General features: G+C 42.4%; 1 protein-coding gene across 7 annotated transcripts in view; it reads right to left on the bottom strand.

Moving 5' to 3' along the window:
* Window positions 1–11,923: 11,923 nt before the first annotated feature.
* Window positions 11,924–17,804, bottom strand: part of ect2 (epithelial cell transforming 2) — a 30,072-nt gene continuing 24,191 nt past the window's right edge. For 5 of the 7 annotated variants that reach the window (XM_071345533.1, XM_071345535.1, XM_071345537.1 and 2 more), the window contains one exon: window positions 11,924–12,913. Coding sequence is in view for 3 of the 7 variants with exons in the window: in XM_071345537.1 (XP_071201638.1) it covers window positions 12,824–12,913 (90 nt within the window). In the remaining 4 variants the exon portion in view is untranslated. Of the gene's footprint in view, window positions 12,914–16,039; window positions 16,100–17,804 lie in introns of those variants that run through there. The other 2 variants (XM_071345536.1, XM_071345534.1) reach the window with 2 other exon arrangements.

Genomic DNA, 17,804 nt, shown 5'->3' with positions numbered 1-17,804 from the left:
ATCTGCATAAACACAATGTAATTACTATGTGTTACACAGGATTTAGCTACTTAACATGAAGTGTATCTTGAAGGCTACTTACTTGTAATTAATGTGTACTTATATAGTACATTACTCATCTTGACAACCTGGCCCTTATTTTACAGCTTCCGGAAGCACCACCGAAGTGAGAAAATAAACACAAAAGTACACACATAATATGTTGGAACATTTCTTCAGGGACTTGATTCCATTCAGCCACAAGAGCATTAGTGGTGTCGGGCACTGATGTTGGGCGATTAAGACTAGCTTGCAGTTGGCGTTCCAATTCATCCCAAAGGTGTTCGAGGGAGTTGAGGTCAGAGCTTTGTGCAGGCCAGTCAAGTTCTTCCACACCGATCTCCACAAACCATTTCTGTATGGACCTCGCTTTGTGTACGGGGGCATTGTCATGCTGAAACAGGAAAGGGCCTTCTCCAAACTTGCCAGAAAGTTGGAAGCACCGAATCGTTTAGAATGTCATTGTATGCTGTAGCGTTGAGATTTCCCTTCACTGGAACTAAGGGACCTAGCCCGAACCATGAAAAACAGCCCCAGACCATTACTCCTCCTCCACCAAACTTTACAGTTGGCACTATGCATTTGGGCAGGTAGCGTTCTCCTTGCTTCCGTCAAACCCAGATTTGTCCTTTGGACTGCCAGATGGTGAAGCGTGATTCATCACTCCATGAGTGATCACTCCTGTTTCCACTGCTCCAGAATCCAATGGCGGCAAGCTTTACACCACTCCAGCCGACGCTTGGCATTGCGCATGGTGATCTTTGGCTTGTGTGCGGCTGCTCGGCTATGGAAACCCACGAACAGTTCTTGTGCTGAAGTTGCTTCCAGAGGCAGTTTAGAACTCGGTAGTGAGTGTTGCAACCGAGGACAGATGATTTTCAGTTGACAGGGACAGTTCTAGCAGGGCAGAATTTAGACAAACGGACTTGTTGGAAAGGTGGTCCTATGACGGTGCCACGTTGGAAGTCACTGAGCTCTTCAGTAAGGTAATTATACTGACAATGTTTGACTATGGAGATTGCATGGCTGTGTGCTCGATTTTATATACACCTGTCAGCAACGGGTATGGCTGAGAGAGCTGAATCCACTAATTTGAAGGGACGTCCATATAATGTTGTATATACAGTATAGGGTATTTATTATGGCAATACTCTCTCCAGACAATTTGACGTTTGCGCTGCACCCGATCCTATAGCTGTACTGCAAATTATCAATCTGTTCGCTAGCTCACCTGACCTGTGTTGATTGACAGTTTGCTGGTCCAATCAGAGTGCCGAGTGTGCGTTTCACTAGACAATCTGTTGTAGTTTTTTTGCAAGGGCGATGCTGCGGCTACTGTCTCTGTCTCTGTCTGCGTATAGATTAAATCATGTAGACTCTGTGCCGCAAAATTTGTGACAAAATGTTACAAAACCTGACCAGATAGTTTCAAGTCATCAGTCTCAAGTCAAAGTCGAGTCTCAAATGATTTTCTATCAAGTTGAGTCTCAAGTTATCAAGACATGTGACTCGAGTCCACAGCTCTGTAGTTAGGCAACGTGGTTGGCTAGTTAGCTACATTAGCTAAATTTGGCTAGCTCGCTCACAAAGAACTTGTGGGCTTAATGTTTTCCCCATACAAAACATAGAAACAGGTTTTGTTCCACGAGTGCATCTGTTGTGACCGTTTTATTGACAAGCCTTTAGTGAGCTAGCCAGCTAGTGAACTTTAGCTCACGGTTTGTGTAGTCATACTTTTTCACATGGTGACATGCTAGCTAGCGTTTGCCCACCAGGGAAGGGATATTTAGCAAGTGCATTTGTTGTACATGACTAATCAAATGTAATGAGTCCATTACTTTTCAGACTGGGCTAGTAAACAATGTGCCAAACTAGACCGAGATAGCAGTGAAATGGCTAGTAGTGTCACGTGTGCTCCATCTCCGGCCTCTAGGTCACCAGGCTGCTCGTTATGGCGCACACCTGTCACCATCGTTACGCGTACCTGCGCGTCATCAGACTCACCTGGACTGCATCACCTCCCGGATTACCTTCCCTATAAATGTTACTCCCTTTGGTTCCTTCCCCAGGCATTATTGTTTCTATTCCTTTGTCATGTCTGTGTGTTGTTCGTGTTTCTTATTTTGTATTATGTTATGTTCATTTATTAAATCACTCACTCCCTGAACTTGCTTCCCGACTCTCAGTGCACATCGTTACAGTAGAAAATGTGCCAAACTAGCCTGACACAGCAGTGAAATGTTGCCTTTACAAACATGGCATGCCACAGATTTAGGACCTGAAAAAATTTATTGTGGTCTGCTGGCCAGTTCCCAAATCCTTATGTTACATCGCTGCATGTCAGTCCCTTTCAGACAATCCCCCTATCACTGTTGGTCCTCCTCTGTGACCTCACGGCTGAGGATTTTAACTTTCCTCTTGAGAAATAGAATCAGAAGTACCGTCGTATAGCTCATCGCAATACTTCACATCTTCGGGCAAATAGTACCATAGACTGTCCTGATCATCTGGTTGAGCATTCCAGAATATTCCTCCATCCCAGCAGAAATGTCCCATCCACATAGTAAGAATTTAGATGTGCAGATAGACCAAAGCCCAGTCTATTTTACCGTTATTATAGTCAGGTCTGTGGGTTATGGGATTTAAATATAGATGTTACCATTTTAGTAATCAACCTAGCTAGCTAGTAAAAGTTTTAAAAAATGTCTTTCAAAACGGGCGGACCAGAAACCCAGTGACAACACTCGGGTATGCAGCTGCCATTTTCCATTGGGAAAGAGAAATTGCTCTGTATTTACCAGAAAAGGTAGCTCATCCACCATGATAGAAGAGGAAGATCCAAACCCTACCAGCATGCCAGACGATGAAGTTCCAGGCCCCTCGGCCACTGAAGAACGTAGGAGGCTGCTGTCTGCACAGTTGCAGAATGTTCTCACTGAGGTGCATCTTAAGGAAACATTAGCGCAATTGAAGGTTTACAGGAGAATCAGCTGTATACCTGCAACAGGTATTCAGCATCACAGCTGTCTGATAAAGTACTTAGGATGGAATCAGGACTTCCAGACAAAGACATGTTCAACATCATTGAATACTTGGAACGCTACAAGTACTGCGTTGTCTACTTTGCCAAGTGGAGGGTTGAGATGCTGTCATATGAGGATCAAGTGTTTATGGTGCTTATGAAGTTGCGTCACAGCTACACCAACTTGCACCTGGCTCAACTATTCCATTGTAGTACAATTACTGTTACAATCACTTTCATTATCGTGATCCACAATCTTTTTTCATGAGCATCATGAAGACTGTTCCAAGTCAGGAGAAGAACCAAACATGCTTTCCTGCATCTTTTCAGGGTTCCAGCAGAAACTTCAGGATAGTCATTGACTGTACTGATATAGAAGTTGCTATTCCTAGTCCGATGGATCAGCAGAAGCAAACCTACTATGTGTACTGTTCAATGTATTACTTCTAGCTACTCCAGGGAGTTGCACCTAATGTGGTGATAACATACTGCAGTGATCTGTATCCAGGATCTGTGTCGGACAAAGCCATTGTCCAGAAGTCAGGGTTTTAGAAGATCTTCACGTCTGGAGACATGATTTTGACAGACAAAGGCTTCTTGATCCAGAGCTTAATGCCTGCAGGACTCACTCTGAACATTCCTCCATTCCTGAACCGCGGAAGATTCACAGAGAGTGAAATACATCTCACAAAAGACATAGTGAGAAACAGGATTCATGTTGAAAGGGCAAATGCTTGACTAAAAGATTTCAAAATCCTGAGATTCATCCCACCTTATCTGTATTGTTATAGTAATGTGCTGGTGTAGACTTGCTGTGCACTTGTAAACCTCCAAGACCCACTCATCAGAGAAGTAGCTGTTGATTGGGAAACAAGAACAAACAATAAGGCACGAGGATTGGGTGTTGAGAACCACTTGTCACATTGTCCAAGGTGGGTTTGTGTTATGTTAATCAATGCATTTTCTGTCCAGATAAAGATGTTGATACAGCATTGAAAAAGAAACACCACTGACCAAATGTCTCTTTGTTTTCCAGTCCAACAGGAGTGCATCTCTCAGACAATCTGCTGCATGGGCATCCTGTGGCAGTGTGATCAGAGCGCGAGCACATCGAGCCTGTGGACGAACAGGTCAGTAACTCATCAAATATAATACAATATTGTATGAAACATTGCATTTGTAGATGCATCGAAATTTAGACTTTCTCTCCCCTTTTCCCATGTTTTGGACATGAGATGTGACATGCAGAACATCAGGCTCACCCCACCTTTTGATTAAAAAGTTGGAGGAAATACATTCCTAGCGTGTGAGGAACGTGTTTGCTGGCCTCATAAATGCTAGCTAGCAAATATTTAGAAACACTTTTTTTTGTTTGGCTAGAGTTATGTTAACTAATTTGCAATCCCTTTAGCTTGCTTGCTAGCTGTAGGTATTTATAAAATTGTACCGAAATGTCCTGTTTCCATCAAAGCTGTCGTGATTATTTTTATGTCGTACGACTTTACTGGCATAGACACTGTGGATGGAAACATAGTTACTTACCTTTTCCACCCTTTTATTTGCACATTGTTACAGGACATCAGTGTCAACACCTGTGGGCACATTCGAGGTTGTCATTATTTCAAGATGGGCAGATCTTGATGTAATAACTTAATTCCTGGGATAAATAAATAATTGCACCAATGCATCCCATCCAAAAGTGAAAATGTTCCTCAACAGCGAAACCCTTGCAAGGTTACATGATGGAATAAGAGTTTGTCTTATGACCATTATAAGTGATTTTATAAAACATTATTCAACCAAGCTTAATAGGCGTATAATTTGACAAGCACGGATAGCTATCTCACAATTTTAATCTTTTAACCATGTCAAAAAATGTTTAATTGATAGTTATAGGAATTGAACTATTGTCAAATGTACCGTTAAATTATTTAATAATTTTAAGTATTTTTTGATGTGATCCATTTGTGAACCTGTTTTTGACATTTGGCCTGGGCATCAGACTCCAAATCTTTATGGCAGAGTTGTATCAATGAGGTGATCGGTTTTCAATTGGCTAACACATATCACGTAGTTTGAAATATGGTCGGTTGGGATGCTATCAGAAACTTTAACATTTGTAACAAGCATGGCATTTGTCGTTACACCCTTGTAATTGCAGACATCAATTACCACCAGTTACATGTTGTTGCATTGTAACTATGAATTATTACAATTAATTACATTACTTGTTACAGTGCAATTATATATTTACTTGCACTGTAATAAGGACCCCTTAAAATAACGCATTACCAAAATATATTTTACTGAAGGGAGGTTCATCCATTTTCCTTCAGAGAGGTCTGATGTTCTCCAGGTACTCCTCATTATAAATAACGTACAGTCCCTAATTTAGCTATCGACGTTAGATAACGCTATTGCTGGTTATGTAGGTAGCTAGTTATCTTTTTATAAAACAAGGCAGGTTGGTTATCGTTAGCGTAGCTAGCCAGCTAGATAACCGCTACCTCATTACAACTTAGTTAGGTTGTAGCTCATACACGTTTATTGTGTATTGTCTAGATACTGCTGTTTATGTAACGTTATCATTTGATAATGCTAGCAAGGCAGGCTAGCTAACGTTAGCTAGCTAGCTAACGTTAGCCTACAAGTCGGATTTGCTAGTTAGTTGGTCCTGTTTTGTCTGTATTGCCACAGATAGAACAATGAGCCAGATATTTCACTGGATGTATAAATGTGAAGCATCTGGTTGGCATTTCCACCTCTACCAAATATGGTGATGAGAGGAAGCCCAGTGGCCAGCAATGGGAGGAGATGGAGCAAGATGAATTTTGGCAGACATTCTGCAAATTTTCTCATCAATTAAACATTTGGTCTCCATACAAAACTAGAATCTGAAACAGAGTGGACTGCGTTTTGTAGACTTTACCCTTTGCCAAAGTTTCCAAAAATTGCGTTGTTTAGAAGGAGTGCAAGGGCAAATGTTGTTATTGCATACGTGCACTTCACAGAGTAGGCGTTCCCTAAAGGAAATATGCAAATAAATGCTAGAATGCTCCAATAGGATTGTTACATCTGCTCCTGCCACGCCCTCTGCTTCTCATCCTGTGTCTCCCTAACCTGCCCACTCCCCCAGTGCTCTCTCCCACTTCCTCTCTCTCTCTCTCTCTTGTCCATGATGAGATTCAAACACTAAACCTTCGGGCTGCTAGACATTAGTTTTTGCCTTAAGTAACCTTCTGTTTTACCTTAAGTAACCTTCTGTAACATCCATACTAATTTCAGTGTCCCGTATTTACATTTACTAAGTCTAATCTTTGTAAACTGGAAACCACACACCCTGAGGCTGCATTCATCGTAGCTGGGGATTTTAACAAGGCTAATCTAAAAACAAAACTCCCTAAATTCTATCAGCATATCGATTGTGCTACCAGGGCTGGGAAAACCCTAGATCATTGTTATACTAATTTCCGCGACGCATATAAGGCCCTCCCCCGCCCCCCTTTCGGAAAAGCTGACCACGACTCCATTTTGTTGATTCCAGCCTACAAACAGAAACTCAAACAACAAGCTCCCGCGCTCAGGTCTGTTCAACGCTGGTCCGACCAATCTGAATCCACGCTTCAAGACTGCTTCGATCACGCGGATTGGAATATGTTCCGCATCGCGTCCAACAACAATATTGACGAATATGCTGATTCGGTGAGCGAGTTCATTAGGAAGTGCATTGACGATGTCGTACCCACAGCAACGATTAAAACATTCCCAAACCAGAAACCGTGGATTGACGGCAGCATTCGCGTGAAACTGAAAGCGCGAACCACTGCTTTTAACCAGGGCAAGGTGACCGGAAGCATGACCGAATACAAACAGTGTAGCTATTCTCTCCGCAAGGCAATCAAACAGGCTAAGTCCCAGTACAGAGACAAAATCGAGTCGCAATTCAACAGCTCAGACACAAGAGGTATGTGGCAGGGTCTACAGTCAATCACGGATTACAAAAAGAAAACCAGCCCCGTCGCGGACCAGGATGTCTTGCTCCCAGACAGGCTAAACAACTTTTTTGCCCGCTTTGAGGACAATACAGTGCCACTGACACGGCCCCCTACCAAAACCTGCGGGCTCTCCTTCACTGCAGCCGAGGTGAGTAAAACATTTAAACGTGTTAACCCTCGCAAGGCTGCAGGCCCAGACGGCATTCCCAGCCGCGTCCTCAGAGCATGCGCAGACCAGCTGGCTGGTGTGTTTACGGACATATTCAATCAATCCTTATCCCAGTCTGCTGTTCCCACATGCTTCAAGAGGGCCACCATTGTTCCTGTTCCCAAGAAAGCTAAGGTAACTGAGCTAAACGACTACCGCCCCGTAGCACTCACTTCCGTCATCATGAAGTGCTTTGAGAGACTAGTCAAGGACCATATCACCTCCACCCTACCGGACACCCTAGACCCACTCCAATTTGCTTACCGACCCAATAGGTCCACAGACGACGCAATCGCAACCACACTGCACACTGCCCTAACCCATCTGGACAAGAGGAATACCCATGTGAGAATGCTGTTCATCGATTACAGCTCAGCATTTAACACCATAGTACCCTCCAAACTCGTCATCAAGCTCGAGACCCTGGGTCTCGACCCCGCCCTGTGCAACTGGGTCCTGGACTTCCTGACGGGCCGCCCCCAGGTGGTGAGGGTAGGTAACAACATCTCCACCCCGCTGATCCTCAACACTGGGGCCCCACAAGGGTGCGTTCTGAGCCCTCTCCTGTACTCCCTGTTCACCCACGACTGCGTGGCCATGCACGCCTCCAACTCAATCATCAAGTTTGCGGATGACACTACAGTGGTAGGCTTGATTACCAACAACGACGAGACGGCCTACAGGGAGGAGGTGAGGGCCCTCGGAGTGTGGTGTCAGGAAAATAACCTCACACTCAACGTCAACAAAACAAAGGAGATGATTGTGGACTTCAGGAAACAGCAGAGGGAGCACCCCCCTATCCACATCAACGGGTCAGTAGTGGAGAAGGTGGAAAGTTTTAAGTTCCTCGGTGTACACATCACGGACAAACTGAATTGGTCCACCCACACAGACAGCGTTGTGAAGAAGGCGCAGCAGCGCCTCTTCAACCTCAGGAGGCTGAAGAAATTCGGCTTGTCACATAAAGCACTCACAAACTTCTACAGATGCACAATCGAGAGCATCCTGTCGGGCTGTATCACCGCCTGGTACGGCAACTGCTCCGCCCACAACCGTAAGGCTCTCCAGAGGGTAGTGAGGTCTGCAGAACGCATCACCAGGGGCAAACTACCTGCCCTCCAGGACACCTACACCACCCGATGTCACAGGAAGGCCATAAAGATCATCAAGGACAACAACCACCCAAGCCACTGCCTGTTCACCCCGCTATCATCCAGAAGGCGAGGTCAGTACAGGTGCATCAAAGCAGGGACCGAGAGACTGAAAAACAGCTTCTATCTCAAGGCCATCAGACTGTTAAACAGCCACCACTAACATTTAGCGGCCGCTGCCAACATACTGACTCAACTCCAGCCACTTTAAAAATGGGAATTGATGGAAATTATGTAAAAATGTACCACTAGCCACTTTAAACAATGCCACTTAATATAATGTTTACATACCCTACATTACCCATCTCATATGTATATACTGTACTCTATATCATCTACTGCATCTTGCCATCTTTATGTAATACATGTACCACTAGCCACTTTAAACTATGCCACTTTATGTTTACATACCCTACAGTACTCATCTCATATGTATATACCGTACTCTATACCATCTACTGCATCTGCCATGCCGTTCTGTACCACCACTCATTCATATATCTTTATGTACATATTCTTTATCCCTTTACACTTGTGTGTGTGTGTAAGGTAGTAGTTGTGGAATTGTTAGGTTAGATTACTTGTTGGTTATTACTGCATTGTCGGAACTAGAAGCACAAGCATTTCGCTACACTCGCATTAACATCTGCTAACCATGTGTATGTGACTAATAAAATTTGATTTGATTTGATTTGATTTAATCTATGAGACCAGGCTGTCCTGTAGGTCTTCACTCCAACCCTAATCTAGCGCACCGGATTCTAATAATTAGCTTGTTGATAAACTGAATCCGGTCGTTACAACTGGGGTTGGATTGAAAACCTAGAGGAGGGTAGCACTCCAGGAACAGGGTTGGAGAGCCCTGGTCTAGGGCAAACTAAATAGTGGATGCAGCTATGGGGGTAGCTAACTCATGTCTGATTCCGCAATAGCGTTACCGGCCTGAATATAATCCAATCTGGAGCTACAGTCAAAGCATATAATTATGGTTTCAACTAGTTACCACAGCCACAAGTCAAAATTGTCTATCGTAAAAATTCATGAAAACAAACATTTGTTTTTTGGTCTTAATTTAAGGTTGGGGTTAGGCATAAGGTTAGCAGTGTGCTTAAGGTTAGGTTTAAAATCACATATTAGAAGAAATTGTAGAAATGGGCAGCCTATATGACTTTATGGCTGTGGTAACTAGTGACGACCTAGAATTAGCTTGACCAAATTACTGCCCTGGTGACACAGATGGCTTCATAAACCTATATCACCCTGTCACAGGCTCTCCCAGTCAATGCCAGCTCATAAGATGAAGTACATTGTTTATGAGGATTGCCTGTTGCAGTTGTTCGAGAGATGTCCCGTTTGCAACTGAACATAGAGAAACTTGAATCAGCTTGGTGACATTTGACCTGGTCAAAGGTCAAAACAGTTTTGAGTTTTGTTCCAATTTACCTTCATAACCTAGCCTGGTGGAACCACATATGATAGCTGCAGTGTAATAGAAAGGTGAATGCAGCAATCAAGTTAGTTCCACCATGCTAATCATAACCACCATTGGTAATGTAATCTGTGTGTGTGTGTTTTATTTAATTTTTCCCCCATTTTTTTTTGACTGACCAGTATCTTTGATGAGGGGCCAGGAACTGATCTACGCTGCCATGCCCATCAATGGGATTCTGGCAAAGACCTTACCTCCAGTCTCACCTCTTGCCTGCTCACCAATGGTCGTTGATGGGGAGACCAGAATTAGTTAGGTTTAGTCTGACCTGTTTAAACTTCAACATAATATATGTTTGTCAGATATCACCTATCCTAAGTGCAATTGGTAATAGAACAGTGACTGTATGTGTTCATAGATGCATCTATGGAGCCAGCACTTGGAGACTTGCAAGATGATGTGAAGGAGTCATGACTGACAGACAGACTTGATACTGACGTCTCTGAATGGAGAGAGACCTGGCACTCAACACATCCACAATGTGGGACTGAAAATTATTACTAATAATATAGTACAGCAGAAATGTCCAGTATTTGTGTCACTGATGAACTCTGCCTGTTTCTACAGATGAAGAGGACTGTAGATGCTTTTGCCAGACGCCAGCCTCGGTCTTTTGATTGGGAGACCATAATTGGGTAGGTATTATCTGACCTGTTCGAACTTCAACATATTACCTGTTTGGGTTTTAGATATTACCTATCCTAACTGCCATTGATAATCAAATCTGGAACAAGTTTGGGAAACCCCGGTATCACTCTGACATGTTTTCCAAGGTAGCCCCATTACGGAAAAGACAAAATGCAGATGCAAGTATCTGTTTCAGCTGGGAATGACAATGAAAGGTACACATTTTTATATTGGCAGAACACTGCTTCTATGGTATTATGTAAATATTTGTTTATTCTACATGTACCTGTTACTGCATTTTAAAGTTATCAAAACACTTAGTTTAGAATATCTACATAAATTTAACAATTGCATTCTTCCATATTACTCTGTAGGCTACTGACCTATTCAAAGCTTCCTCCGGCATCTCACCATTCATCTGCCTGTAGTTATTTAACTCAACCTGCAGGTTTATTGTGATTGAGTGGGAGGAAACTGCTGCAGGCAAGGTTCTGACAGATGGGTGTGTCCTTGCCACCAAGACACACCCACATCAAACCACACCCCCAAGCCAACTCACATTTGGCTTCTGTCACAGCTGCCAGCTTTTCTTGAAGAGCAAGCCCAAAAAGAGGCCAGATCAGCGTATGCAGTTCCCCTTTAACTGGCCTGACAGATCTGCTTTGAAGTGGAGGAAAGGCAAATATGAAAAGAGTGTGTCCTCTAATGGGTGCCTTTTCACTGTGGTATTCCCTGGTCTCCCTTTGCCTCTGGGCTCTAGCTTTGGCTCACTATCCAGGAGGCTGCTTATCGTCTGGCCCTTTGAACAGACTGGATGGGGAGGATGTGTGTGCTATACTGAGCTTTAGTTCCATGAATACAAATGTAGAAATGGCAAAAATAAAGGGGATTAAAAAGACACCTTTCAAGTGAGTTACCTGAACCTTAATAGGCCAGTAGCTGTAGCAAAAAGTGCCAAATAAGGAAGTTATCACATTTATTGCTTTACACATGATCGCTCATAGACTGCTTGCTTTGTCCAGTAATGTACATTTCTTGCTCAAATTGAGACAATGAACATTGCTGCCTTGTCTCACTTTAGAGTGGGCTATTCTGAACACGTCAAAAGAGTGGTCAAAGGATGCTTAAGGCAAGCAAATGGCATCCAGTTAACAGTTTCCAAATCAATACTTCATTTCAGGCAGCCATTTATTGCTTCCTGGTAATTTCTTTGCAGAACTCCACAGCCTACAAGGTTCAGATTTTCACTTCCCCCAAGTATTAAAGGAGGAGAATACACCAAGGACATAATGAATGAGAAAGTAACTGAATAGGTAGATGGGTGAAGTCCAGATGCACGTTTTTGTTTATAACTAATGTAAACCTCCCCCCAAAAACATCCTAAACACATAATTCAATACAAGGGATTTTATTAAAATAATTCAATTCTAAACCATAAGTGACGGTATAATAATAGCCACTATTCGATACAGATGAATGGGGATGGGGGGGGGGTGCTTATTTTTTAATTAATCTGTTGACAAAAGTAGTGAACACCCTATAACTGAATAAACCACTAGAAATAAGCTTAAAGTTGGATCATGTACATGTGTAAGTGCGTTGGATACAGATACATTGGAAGATGATACAGTACCGATAATGACAGACAAACAGGATAGAGGCACATTTACACATTAATAGCAAGAGAGAAAGATACTTTTTATAGACTTATAAAATGATTAGAGAATAAATATGTACTGCAGTATCATTCCTAGTCCCTTCTGAACAAAAACAACCACTTGACAACAAAAGAATCACCTAAAAACTACAGCAAACAGACAGACTTACAGCTTGTTTGCTTTTGTTCCACTATTCCTGATCATTTGTATAAAAAGTAAAAACATCTCAAGAGCTTTATAAAAGCTGGAAACTATAGTAAGTGAAACCAACAGGCTTGTTCCCATAAAACAAAGAAATAGTTTCATTGGTTAATCATTCAGTGAATTATATACCTCTACGACAAAACTATATAAAATGTCAGTGAATATCTTCTCTATACATGTGGCTGTTTATTACATATGTTAAAATGTCTAACACACGAAGTCAACTTGTAACATTGCAAGTAAACACTAAATACAAGGGTATACATCCTTCATTTTCCAAGTCGGACAATATCTGCCTGAACTTGTGTTAATTAAAACACTTACAGAACATGCCAATCAGCAGTACCATTGCAGAAAGGTGATCTAACTGAATTATAGTGAGGGGTGCACGGTGCAGAACAGCGTGCTGGGTTTATCCCCTCTGAGTCAATCAGAACAGGTGGGTTGTAGAGCGACTGAACGTATGGTACTTCCTCTCAAACATGGATGGCAGGTTGACCATGGAGGGAGAGTGCATCGCCTGGAGGGAACAGAACAGGGACATCGATTAAATTAGGAAATTGATTGTGTTCCAAAACAGAAATGACCCCTCGAGTGTTAGTTTAAGGACAATGAGTTACTTGAGTGTTTACTTAAGTTCTTCTATATGAAGGCTTTCTGATCACAAGTATAAGCTGGGACTTCTGGAAGACAGTTTAAAAGCCTCGACACGAAGATGGATTGTCATGTGGGCCGCAGAAGCAATCTTGTGGGAAGTGCTTAGTGAAGGATACAAGGTCGTTTTATATGCACCAGTCTTATTTAATTACTTTTACATTCAGCCTTCCCAGCCAAATGTTGGCATTGAACTAATCGAGCAACGCCAATAGAATATTACTGTTCTCTGCCCAACTTGCAAAACAAGCGTTTAAACCATTCACAACATTTTGTCATGTTGTAAAGATGTGGTTCTCTCTCTGCTTATTACTGTGGATGAATCAGATATATTGAAAAGGAACCTTGAGTACTTATATGTTACCGCAGCAACTTGAACATGAAAGGTGCTGCATAAATGCAGGGTGTTTTCTGGGGAAGCACAGGGTCTGTCTGGTTAAAATGCATACATATTTGACTCTTCTTAAGAGTCTTCCCTATGGAGACACGAGTGTTAAAGGTAGGAGTGTAAACAGGTACGTGTCATGTACACTCCTTCAGTAAGGCTGCTGCTGGCTAATACCAAGGTGAAAGGAAAGGCCAGCCTGAATAGCAACCCAATTTATGCACCAGCACCTCATTGCGTGCTTGTTGCTATAAACACCACCACACAATTTCACTTCAACAGGGCCTAGCCATGTTAATGAGATTTGAGGAGACATTATGGTTTAATTTGAGGACCTGGGATCAATAGCAGTGGAAAAGCGATGACCAGACCGTACAGGACAGACATGAAGCCAGTGCCAGGGTTTCACAAATGCCCAGTGATGGATTGCCAAAAGGTCTGGAGCCTCCATCCAAACACTCAAGCATCATGCGGCACACAGATGTTGGCTTTATTGGATTAAATTAGTGGGAGAATGATTAAATAAGTCACCACAACATTTACTGCTTTGGAGGACATATATCATAACCAAATCATCCACTGCCGTGACTGCTGTAAAAATACATCCCTCCTTATTCCAAAACTGATTGAGGGGGTTTATGTAAAAGCTTGAGTGAGCGTCTGCCCGGTGCTTCAGGCGGATGTTAGCGGAACTGAGTGAGTGAGGTGTGCAGCAGATAAGTAACAGCCCACAGAGAGCAGGAGAGTGAGTCCCACCCAGGGCTCTAAAGGCTGCATGTGCAACCTGGAGTTTTATTTGAGAACCATTGCGGGTAAAAAAAAATCAAATCGCAAACAATATTTCGCTACACTGCTCAAAGAAGACCGGCTGAACAAAAAAATAACGAACCTAGATAATTGTTATGATTATTAGGCTTTGCTTAACTGCAGCTTCTGAGTGCCAGTCCTCTCCCTCCAGCGGCTGCTTGCTTCCAGTTCCCAGGCCAGACACAAGCCCCGCCCCCTCACTCAAGCAGGCAGCAGTTTCTCCACAGCTGTTTATTCTTTCAGCATGCTGTCAATTTATGCACTCAATATATTCTTAAAAAACAAGAGCGAGGCTGCTGCCGAGGCTGCTTCTAAATATGGATCTACATGTTCTCTCTATTAGACTAGTAGTTTGTGTATCTTGCGCTCTGCAAAACACAAGTTAATCTAAGAAAGCTGGCATGTGCCTAAAATAATGCTAATCTCTAATGTTTATCGCTAGCTGGTTAGCTAAATTCCATTTAGCAAAATGCACTAGCTAGGGCAAAGCAAACGTTAGCTCTAATACAGGTTGCTACCAGTATTGGTGTAGATCAGCATGTTTGTACAATGGCATGTTCTGAATCAGATGTCTACTTTAAAACCTTTGTCTAAATGTAATATCTATTCAAATGTGATTATAGTCCCCTGGGAAACACTGACCAACACTTTGGTTCCTACCCTGTTAAAACCCATACCTGGCTTTTTCATTTGATGTCATGCCAAACACTACCCATAGAATTCAAATAATAATTATATTTCTATGATTCCAACAATTCACCCAAGTGTTTTGATCTATATCGCATGTCAAATCCCTATATTTGGTTGAAAAATTGCAACAATTGTTTTTGCCCATATCGTGCAGCCCTACTAACAACCTGGTAACTTCACCAGTATATGCAAACATTTGGTGGCACAGAAGGAAAGGAAAGGTGATGTCTTCAAGGGGTGTGCTTCAAAAGTAAGCGAGACGCATATAGGTCCAATGTAGCTTAGGTACCAGTCTCTTTAGCTAACAATTTACTCCCTGTACTCCATGTCATGTGCCAAAGAGACTGGCCTTTCTGCCATCTACAATTTACTGCCATCTATTATTGAGATCAGGATAAAATCTTCTGTTCTCCCTGATTCGATACCCTCACAGCTATCCTCAAATCAAAACGATTATGCAAATATTGATACTCTATCACCTCTTTTCCTCTCCACAGAACACATTGATATACTGGTGCTAAGCAACAGTTTGTTTGTATAACAAAACATGAGGAATAACTGATGTGTTGTTCAATCCCGACCTACGGTTCCCAATGGTCCCATGAAATGGGAGGGTAGGAAATGTGGTGACTGAGCAATCGTGGGAGAAGGGTCTTGGTGTAAGCTACACCTAGCTACTGTATGTGTGGAAAACATTTCATCACAGGTAAAACATTTAATTTGTTTAGTATAGTCAGTTTAATGCCACTCACTACTTGTAGCTGTATAGTCTGTTAGTCTTGGCTAGCTTTAGGTTTCAGTCGGTAGCCAACTAACACCCACTCACATGGCTGCTAGCACCATCATGAAAAGGGGCATGAGGGAAGCCCTACAACAGAAGTTGTGAGAATGCAATGTTGAAAATAAATATTTAGGTATGTGGTACTTTTCTTAAATGTCGTTTTGCGAATTGACTAAAATAAGCTAAAGAGACTGGTACTCAGACTAGGCCCAATGTAGGCTCTCATTTTGGTGCACCTATTTATTAGTATTTTTTTAATGGTGCAAAAGTGTTTTTTGTTGTTTTTTTTGCATTGTACTTTCAGATCATGTCCATAATATATTACTTACCTCACAGTGTTGTGATCGGCTGTGATATTTGCTTGTTGATTTCTCCCGCCGGAGCAGTATCTGTTGTAAAAATTCGGACGCGCCGTCATTTGCTAGTTGCTAAAATTCATACCCCTTCACCTTTTCCACATTTTGTTACGTTACAGCCTTATTCTAAACTTGATTACATTCATTTTTTCCTCATCAAGCTACACACAATACCCTATAAGGTCAAAACAAAAAGAGGTTTTGCCCGTAGAGCTCTGATAAAGGACTGTGTTGAGGCATAGATCTGGGGAAGGGTACCAAAATATGCCTGCAGCATTGAAGGTCCAAGAACACAGAGGCCTTCTTTCTTAAAATGGAAGAAGTTTGGAACCACCAAGACTTTTCCTAGAGCTGGGCACCTGGCCAAACTGAGCAATCGTGGGAGAAGGGCATTGGTCAGGGAGATGACCAAGAACCCGATGGTCACTCTGACAGAGCTCCAGAGTTCCTCTGTGGAGATGGGAGAACCTTCCAGAATGACAACCATCTCTGCAGAACTCCACTAACCAGGCCTTTATGGTAGAGTGGCCAAACAGAAGCCACCCCTCAGTAAAAGGCACATGACAGCCCGATTGGAGTTTGCCAAAAGGCACCTAAAGGACCCTCAGACCATAAGAAACAAGATGCTCTGGTCTGATGAAACAAAGATTGAATTCTTTGGCCTGAATGCCAAGCTTCACATCTGGAGGAAAGCTGGTACCATCCCATCATGCTGTGGGGATGTTTTTTAGCTGCAGGGACAGAGAGACTAGTCAGGACCCAGGAAAAGATGAACAGAGCAAAGTACAGAGAGATCGTTGATGAAAACCTGCTCCAGAGCGCTCAGGACCTCAGACTGGGGCGAAGGTTCACCTTCCAACAAGACAACGACTAAGCACACAGCCAAGACAATGCATGAGTGGCTTTGGGACAAGTCTCTGAATGTCCTTGAGTGGCCAAGCCAGAGACAAGACTTGAACCCGAACGAAAATCTCTGGAGAGACCCTAAACATCCAGCCTGAAAGAGCTTAAGATGGTCTGCAGAGAATGGGAGAAACTCCCCCAATACAGGTGTGCCAAGCTTGTAGTGTCATACTCAAGAAGACTCAAGGCTATAATCGCTGCCAAAGGTGCTTTAACAAAGTGCTGAGTAAAGTCTCTGAATACTTATGCAACCATGATATTTCCGTTTTAAATCCAATACATTTGCATTAAAAAAAATATTTTTTTTTTGCTTTGTCATTATGTAGTATTGTGTGTAGATTGAGGGAAAACAATTGAATACATTTTAGGATAAGGCTGTAACGTAACAAAATGTGGAAAAGTGAAGGGGTCTGAATACTTTCCGAATGCACTGTATGTGAGAAAACAAGCACCGAATAGTGTAGGGAATCATTGTACCATCTAAATTGCTGTACCTACTTTGGCTGCGTTATCTAATGGAAATCGCTCTGTCATTTCCTGGTTGCTAAAATTCTACACTAAACTCAATTTCAGTTTGTGAGAAAACAAGCACTGAATAGTGTAGGGAATCATTGTACCATCCTAAATCACTGTGAAATATATTTTCAATAAAATATTGTTTTTTACAGCCGTTTGAAGCTGGTGACTCCAAAGTCAGAACACCTTTCACATTTTGACAACAGATGCTGCTCCAGCGGCAGAAATCAATAGTCGAATATCACAGCCAATCACAACACTGGCCGGTAAGTAATACTGTGAAACACTATCATTCCACTATTACTGCAGATATATTATG

The sequence above is a fragment of the Salvelinus alpinus genome, chromosome 16 (genome assembly GCF_045679555.1).
Source record: "Salvelinus alpinus chromosome 16, SLU_Salpinus.1, whole genome shotgun sequence".
Classification (NCBI taxonomy): domain Eukaryota; kingdom Metazoa; phylum Chordata; class Actinopteri; order Salmoniformes; family Salmonidae; genus Salvelinus; species Salvelinus alpinus.
Note: the sequence above shows the minus strand (reverse complement) of the source record. Positions and strands in the feature narration are given on the sequence as shown.